The sequence below is a fragment of the Corvus cornix genome, chromosome 18 (genome assembly GCF_000738735.6).
Source record: "Corvus cornix cornix isolate S_Up_H32 chromosome 18, ASM73873v5, whole genome shotgun sequence".
In the NCBI taxonomy this organism is placed as follows: Eukaryota; Metazoa; Chordata; class Aves; order Passeriformes; family Corvidae; genus Corvus; species Corvus cornix.
Window position 1 is genome coordinate 4,917,125 of NC_046347.1, and position 8,337 is coordinate 4,925,461.

An 8,337-nucleotide genomic window follows, 5' to 3' on the forward strand; every position below is an offset into this window, starting at 1 on the left:
CACCTGCCCAGTGTGTTTGTGATCAGATGGCCTCAAACCTGTTAACATTCAGACATTTTCAGAGTAAAACTGTCCTTGTATTAGAGACAGTACCAGTGGAGGACTTGATTTCTTGGCATAGCTGAGATCCTCAGAATCATGGGGCCATTATCAGAAACATTTTTGTCCTGGTGTTGACACACACCCCAACACCCAGCTGGGGGTGGACAGGCAGCTCACACAAACAAGCTGCCAGCTCCCTCAGCAGCTCTCTCAGTGTGAATCAGAACAGTGCCCAGTTCAGTTTCCATCTATCACCACTCAACAGACCTGCCAGAAGTGGGGTTCTATGTGCAAGGTGTCTCTGCCTATTAACCTGGTGTCATTGGCACCTTCCTGGCTTGAATTGGATCCTGGTTAGTGTGGGAACAGTCACTCCCTGCAGGATATTACCCATGGGGTTGAGATTTCCACCTCCTGTTTCCTATGAGGGACCTTTCTGGGATAAGCTTTGAGAGGACGTGGTGAAGTTCTGTCATGGGGCTGGTAATGTGGTAAGTGGAGGTCTGTAAAATGAGGGAGAGCAGCTTTTCTGGAGGAGATTTAGCATGAATACCTTCACTTCATCTTGGTTTCTGTGTATTTTCTGGTACTTTTGTACTGCTGCCTCTAAATGTTTACAAAGCAATCTGAGGTTCTTTGAAGGAAACCACTGCTGGCATGCAAAGTATTGCTGTGCTTTTCGAACCTAAAATGAAGTTGTTTTGTTGCTATACCACCTGGTACATGCACACATGTGCTGTTTCTGCCCACCCCTCCAGCCTGAGCCCCAGGAACTCACCACCACTCAGAAGCCTTGAGCTTTCTTCTGTTGTTTTTGCAGGAGAGAAGGATGTCTTTGTGTGCATGCCCACAGGGGCAGGGAAATCCTTGTGCTACCAGCTTCCTGCAGTTCTGGCAGTGGGCATCACCATTGTCATTTCACCTCTGATTGCACTGATTCAGGTAACTGTCTCCTGTTAGCTGGGGAACAGCAGTCAGGGAAGGGGTTGGGAGACTCTGGAGGCACAGCTGCCTCTTGCCTTTCTGCCCACAAGTCTCTGCTGCTGATGTCTCTGGATTCTCCTGATACCTCAATGTACTTTTCTTACCCTGGGATGGGCGAGGACAGCAGAGTATCTCTTGTATGGTACTTTGCATTTCTCTAGAAGGATGTTTTTTCCTTCAATAATAACCCGGTGGTTTTTATAACTGGGCCTTCCTCCATTTTCTCCAGACATAAGCAGCAAAGCAGAGTTAACTCAAACGCACCAAAAGATGGCTCTTTCCCCAGAAAAAAACCTGCCCTTTTACCTATAAAGTAATAACTCCAGGAGTGATGAAGTTGCCTTTGAAGGCACAATTCATTCTGCATCAAAATGTCTTTTCGTTGCAGTCAGTCTGTGATGGGAAGAAGGTGGTTTGGCAGAGCTGCTCCATGAGCACTTTCATCTGTGAGACTTTTTTTCCTCTATTTTGCCTTTTCTACTGTTTCATCACCTGTTGGGAGAAACAGTTCCCTGTAAGAGCAGCTGTAGCATTGCTTAGACTTGTGTAGACCATTAGCACTGCTTGACATCTGGTGCTGCAGGCTGCTGGTTTAGGGTTTGTTGTTTGTGGAATGATTTTAACTCCTTCACAGTCTCACTGTAATACACATTAAGAATTATAGCAGGCTTGGTGATACTTCTCAGAAAGATACTATAAAGAGTGAATTTTTTCCAAGTGTGAGGATTACTGATTAAACTCCAGCATGGCCAATATTACAAGTGGAAGTTAAGATATACCATTGATAAGAACAGGTTAAGATGGGCTCGATGAGTCTTAGGGAAAAGAGCTGGAGTGAACCTCCAGGGTCTTCTCATCAAGCCCTGAGAAGGGGTGGCTGTGCCTGAAGTGATCATGATGTATTTCAGTGTAGCCAAACTTCAGGAGTTCAGCCTGTGCAGTTCGTTACAGGGAAGGCTGGGGGGTGACTGTGTGAACAGAAAACAGAAGCAGATATTAAATCAATGACTGAAACCAGATATTGAGTAAAATAATGAGATACCTGTTTTTCAGGACTATTCATATCCTGAAATGTTGGGTGCTAGTCAAGTGCAAGTGAGCAGGGGACAGGGAAGTGAATTTGTTTGCTCAGTGTTCATCTGGACGCGATGCCGCGCTTTCTTCTTGGTTTTCATGACATGATTCTCATCCATGCTTCTGGTTCTGCTGCAGTGGTGATTTGCGTGATCCTTATACTTTATCCTGTCTCAATTGTGTTAGAACATCCTTCAGTTATTTTGGAGTGAAATGCTCCCTGTTCTTGCAGGGTGGGAGTGTTCATTTTCCATCTGTGACAACTCCGTGGTGTAAATACTGAGACGTGTTGGTGGCTTGTTCAGCTCACGGTGCCTGTGATGAGTTGTTTTGCACAGATCCCTGCTGATGTTCCCTAGCAGCAAAAAGACTGTCTTAAAGTGAATGGATGCACAAAAATGCAGTTGAATGTAAGAGCTGGATGGAACTCACAGGTGAAGAAAAAGGCATCTGGAATTGATGTAAATAACAGGACTGTAGGTGTGTGTTGTCCCGGGATTTGATCCTGGAGGTGGAACTGGGGCCTCACCTAGCTCTCCCTACTAATCTCTTGGTGCTGGTGACTTTCTTTATTCCCATTTGATTTTCATTTCAATTTTGTATTCGCTCTAGGATCAAGTAGATCACCTGCTGGCTCTGAAGATCAAAGCCTGCTCTCTGAACTCCAAGCTGTCTGCCCAGGAGAAGAAAACCATCCTGGCTGACTTGGCAAGTGAGAAGCCCCAAGTGAAGCTCCTGTACCTCACCCCAGAGATGGCAGCTGCCTCTTCCTTCCAGCCAACACTGACCTCCCTGGTGTCCAGGAACCTCCTGTCCTACCTGGTCATTGATGAAGCTCACTGTGTGTCCCAGTGGGGACACGACTTCCGCCCCGACTACTTGCGCCTGGGCGCTCTGCGCGCCCGCATCCCCCACACCCCCTGCGTTGCCCTGACTGCCACTGCCACCAGGGAGGTCCAGGAGGACGTGGTGGCAGCACTCAAGCTCAAGCAGCCGCTTTCCACCTTTAAGACTCCTTGTTTCAGATCTAACTTGTTCTATGATGTGCAGTTCAAAGAGCTCCTGACTGATCCGTACGCCAACTTGAAGGATTTCTGTCTGAAGGCGCTTGAAGTGAAGGGCACCACCGGGGTACGTTTTACCTTTAGGGAAGAAAACTAAACTGGACAAAATCTACCTTAATGGTCCTTGACCTTCTAGGGGTTGGTGGGGCCCTGCCAGATCTGTGACAGGAAGGGAGGAGGTCCCAGCAAGGAAAGTGCTCATGTGTGTTTTCTAAATCCTCTAAAAGTGCACATGTATGTTTTTCAGTTCCTCTAAAACAGATAGAATGTGAAGGCTGGGTTCCTTTCAGAGGTGTCCTCAGAAGGGGGTTAGTCTAAAAGAGAATTGATTAGGAATACGGGACAAGCATTTCCACCTTGGTTTGTCACATCCTGGGTGATCATTGTGTGTTTGTCTTCTGCTCTCATAGTGTGGCGAGGGTGAGCAGAAGCATTTGAAGGGTTGAATTTCCTGCTCTAACACCAATTCCCAAAACAGCTCTCAGCAGCTCAGCTATAACCTCTGCACCTGAGTGTTTCTGAGATGCTTCTTGCCTTGTGTGTGCTGGGAGAGGATGAGGGGGCTGTATTTGCAGCTTTGTTGTTTGACTTCAGGCAGTGTCCTGGCCTTTGTCTCCTGGCTCCCAGGTGTACTCCGGCTGTGGCATCGTGTACTGCAGGATGAGGGATGTGTGTGACCAGCTGGCCATTGAGCTGAGCTACCGAGGGCTGAAAGCCAAGGCCTACCATGCAGGTACTGGAGTCTGCATCTCTCACTAGCTGGGAGAACTGAACTGTGCCACCTGGGTTGGGGCTACATAGAAAAGAGCTTTCTAGGCATGCTCTGCACTCTGTGTGAAGCTCACACATCAGGTCTGTGAGGTAAGTGCAGGGCCTTCACCACAATGACATTCCCTTGTCTCCAGAACTGTTGGTTTTGTTGGATCTTGCATGGCCTGAATATAACAACTGCTTTTATCCTGGGTGGGGAGCTAGATTTTTGTCTTTCGAATAAAAACAGCTGCTGCTGACTTCTGCTTCATCCCAGGCCAGTTTAAACACTGAGAGGAGTGTGTACATCAGTCAGTTTAGTGAGGGAGTTGGCCTGAAGTGGGGGAATGGAGGAGAAAGAAAATCCTCGTTTCTTTCCTTGCTTTTTTTTTGGTTTTGTTTTGTTTGTGGGATTTTTGGGGGAGGGGGGAGGTTGGTTGTTTCTGTTTTATTTTTTTTTTGTGGTGGTGTTTACTTTCTTCTCTTTTCCTTCCCAGGACTCAAGGCAGCTGACAGGACTTCAGTCCAGAATGAATGGATGGAGGAGAAGATCCCTGTCATTGTTGCAACCATCAGCTTTGGAATGGGAGTAGACAAAGCAAATGTCAGGTGTGTGAGGCTGAGTGTTGTGCACCATCAGAGACTGAAACCTGAGCAGGGGGAAGGAAAAGTCTCGGTCTCTCTGTTACCTAATATATCTGACTCAACTGCCTGATGAACACTTGCTTAAACCAACAAAACCATTGCTGGAAGTTTCTTATCTTAGGAGTAACAAAACCAAACCTGTGAGGGCTTTGTAAAAATATTAAACACAAGGCAGCAGAGCTTCTCTTTGCCAGTCATCCTCAAAATCAAGAAAATTGGAGGAATGCTTTTCTGCCACACCCTCCAGGGTTTCAGAAAGAGCCATCTCAGTGCAGTCACAGCTGTCTCTTTCACTTCTCTTAGTGCAATAGCTGCTGTTAAAAAGCAGTGGAAAGAAAATCTGCACCTAAAATAATTCATCCACCCTCTACTAAAATAGTCAGAGCCAGCTTTTTTTGGAGATCTCTTGCAATGCTATGGGGAAAAAATAGCCCTTCACAAATGGCAGTAGCCATATAAAAATACAGTTCCAGTCCAAGGACAGAAACTTTGCACATGGTTTCCACTGCTGTTCCTCTGAGATTGCTGTCCCCATAAGGGCTCTGTGTTAGAATTCCTGCCCTGCACTACAGCTGTGCTGAGTTATTATTGTAATCACTTACTAGAGGGATAATTCAGGTGCAGCTCCGACAACACCCACAACAGACCTGATCTCTAAAATCCACATGCAGAAGTTGCTCTGAACACTGTGAGAGAAGGGCAGGATATCACTGAGCCAATCCCATCAGTTCACAACTGGGCCATCCCTCTGCCTGTGTCACTGTGCTGCCAGGAAACAGGACCCCATAACAGTGACAATTTTACTCCTTGATGCATCTTTCCAAAGAGAGACATGAGGAGTCTCCTAGGACACAAATTAATGACCTGCTGAAGCCACTCTGCCCTGTCCAGTGGTCATTAAAAAAGTCAAAGAGTAACTGAAATGCATAGGGCTGACTGAAAGTGAAATATAGCTGATACACGCTTGTAACCTGGTTAGTTTACAAGGAATGGAGTTAAAATTATTCTTTACAGGGTTTTTAAAAAATAACTTAAAGGACATTATACCCAAGCCTAGTTAACAAGGCACTGCTGCTTAGCCTTTGCTCTGTGTTGGCAGATTTCTGAGTATTCATGCATGTTATCACATAAGATCAGGTCTGACAACTTCTAGAGGTGACTCTTCTGGACAAAAGCGAAAACAGAGGTGGTGTCTCTTTTTTTTCCTGATGGAATCTGCTCCTTTCTCTTCACTGTAAATTCAGTTCTGCTTAAAATTATTTATCAATTTCTTCAGCAAACTTCCTGATGGTGTTTAAATGTGTAGGGCTCTGATGCTTCCTGCTTGGCCTGTTCCTGGGCTGTTTGTGTTAGAAGAAACACGTCTGCTTGCTTTTGTCATTTAATCTTTAGCTACACCCATATGCATCATACGTGCCCTTGGGTCATGCTGGGTTTGAGGCAGGCTTGAAAACATTGGCAACATTACTGTGCTGTCAAATCCTCTCAAAACAGGTATAAGCTGAAATTGCTGAATAGTCAGGTACAAGCAGGTTTAAAGTAGTCTTGCAGTGCTGTGTTGAAAACCTTCCTGCAGAGATTACATAAAATTTAGTAATGATTCTGTAGTCGTATTTGCTGTTTAGAAAGGTTGCCTTCATCTGAGAAGCACAGTGAGGTGGAGTTTCCCATGGAGATTTTGGCTAAGTGTCTTTTTAAAATCATGTATCTAAAAATGTATTTTATAACGGTGCAGTTGTGTCCGACAAAATAAATACAAATTTTTTATTAATGCTGTGTTTTATGGTAAAATCTCCCAAACTCCTTCATTTAGTGTCCTTACTCTCAGTCTTCAGAGCTGCACAGTTTTATGCATGTTTGGGATATTCATGTGCTCATTCCTTTCCATCCAGTTGTAGTGACATTCCTGCTCATGTGCTGTCCAGGTGCATTTGTTTTCTTACAGCTCTGTTGCTTTCCATGTCTTGTGTGTTAAGAGGACTTCAGTGTGCAAAATCTCTTGCTGTGCTCCATCCTCTTTTATGTTTTGCTGCCGTGTTTTTTGCTGTTGTTGATGCCCACAGACACCACATGGGTGTGTGCAGTGCTCTGAGAAACCTGCAGCCTCATGTTCCCTGGTTTACCACATGCAGATTTGTTGCTCACTGGAATATTGCCAAGTCAATGGCTGGATATTACCAGGAGTCTGGCAGAGCTGGGAGAGATGGAAAACCATCCTGCTGCCGCCTCTATTACTCAAGGAATGACCGGGATCAAGTCAGCTTCCTGATCAAGAAGGAGCTCTCTAACATCCAGGTGAGAGCTGCAGAACACTGCCCACCTGCCTGGTTACACTGCCTTGGCTCTGGTCTGATTTGCCTGCAGTAACCTCTGAATATGAAAAGATGAAATGAAATTCTCTTGAGTCTAGAGCTGTCTGGAGCCCGGTTGCAAGGGATAGCAGAAGGAAGGGAAGCAAGGAAGGAAAAGGCTGCCAGAGCCAGCTCTATTAGAGAGGAATGGGTGAGCAGAAGTTGGAGCAGAGACAGGGAGGTGTCTGTACCTGTTTGCCATATTGCTCAGAGGGGTTGGATTTGGTCATTGCTAGAGTTACTCTATCTGTGTATATTTAAATTGAAGACTATAGTTCCTTGTCTCATCTACTTTCAGGAAAAAAAAGGCACCTTAAAAGAGTCTGACAAAGCTATGATGACAGCTTTTGATGCCATTGTGAACTTCTGTGAGGAGCTGGGGTGAGTGCACTTCTTTCAAACACTGCTGTTAATGTTGGGGAAAACATGCCCTGTTCTTCCAAGAAACTGTTATGGCTGGGATCCTGCATGTGTCCCTGAGAAATCTCTCATGACTCCCACCTCTGAGTTAACTGAGATGTTGGTCTTGGAGTCTGACCAAGTCAGGGGGATGTTTAACTTCTCTGGTGATGTATTTTACAATATTCTGTCTTTGATGATGGGCTGACTTAGTTGCATTTGCTTTTGTTTTGACTCTCTCCTTCAGTACATCACCCTTCTCTTAAGGGGACAAACAGAAAGCCATGGGATGGAAGGATTTAGATTTACAGAAACATTAAATCTCAGTGTCTCCGCTCTACAAAGCGTCTGTGATTCTCATTGACCTTAGAAGGACCTGATGGTGTTTAGAATGTTTCAGAAGCAGGCTCAAATTATGGATGTGCCCAATCTAAATGCAGACTAGCAACCACAACATGCCTTGTTCAGGTTTAGTTCATGCCCTGTACACTGTAATTGTACTAATTGCTGTTCTATGCTGGATAAGACATCAAAGCTATGATTTTGCCAGGAAGAGAGAAGTGTGTGTTCACTAACTGAAAATGGTCTTTGTTTGGCTTGCTTACAAGTTCTTCATTTTGTTTCATTTTTCACACGTGGCTCTAGGACAGCTTTTTCAGCCTGAATGTACCACGTGCTGCTTTTCTGGTGCCGTGGTGAGCGTGTTCTCTCCTCGATGGCACGTTTGGCAAACAGATCCTGGGTTTATGGGGTAGTCTTGCTAGTACTGAACTGTGGCACAACACTGAGCCCTGGGGCACTTGAAGGGGCACTTCTTTACCCAAAGTCAAGGTGATGCTGTGAAGTAGCTGCTGGGAGGCTTCTTGCTCTAAGAATTTGATCCACTTGTCTAAGCAGCTCTGCTCTTTCTGGGGTGTGTTCCCAGCTCACAGATGGCTGTTGTGGCTGGGGTTTGTACAATCATAGAATGGTTTGGGTTGGAAGGGACCTTAAAGACAACCTAGTTCAACCCCCTGCCATGGACAGGG

General features: G+C 45.5%; 1 protein-coding gene across 8 annotated transcripts in view; it reads left to right on the forward strand.

Annotated features, from left to right (window-relative positions):
- The window catches only part of RECQL5 (RecQ like helicase 5), a 38,552-nt gene that overhangs the window by 1,132 nt on the left and 29,083 nt on the right, over window positions 1-8,337 (forward strand). For 6 of the 8 annotated variants that reach the window (XR_005603297.1, XR_005603296.1, XR_005603295.1 and 3 more), the window contains exons 3-8: window positions 863-984; window positions 2,713-3,231; window positions 3,792-3,897; window positions 4,412-4,523; window positions 6,692-6,854; window positions 7,209-7,291. Coding sequence is in view for 5 of the 8 variants with exons in the window: in XM_039562071.1 (XP_039418005.1) it covers window positions 863-984; window positions 2,713-3,231; window positions 3,792-3,897; window positions 4,412-4,523; window positions 6,692-6,854; window positions 7,209-7,291 (1,105 nt within the window). In the remaining 3 variants the exon portion in view is untranslated. Of the gene's footprint in view, window positions 1-862; window positions 985-2,332; window positions 2,581-2,712; window positions 3,232-3,791; window positions 3,898-4,411; window positions 4,524-6,691; window positions 6,855-7,208; window positions 7,292-7,556; window positions 8,313-8,337 lie in introns of those variants that run through there. The other 2 variants (XM_039562074.1, XM_010407509.4) reach the window with 2 other exon arrangements.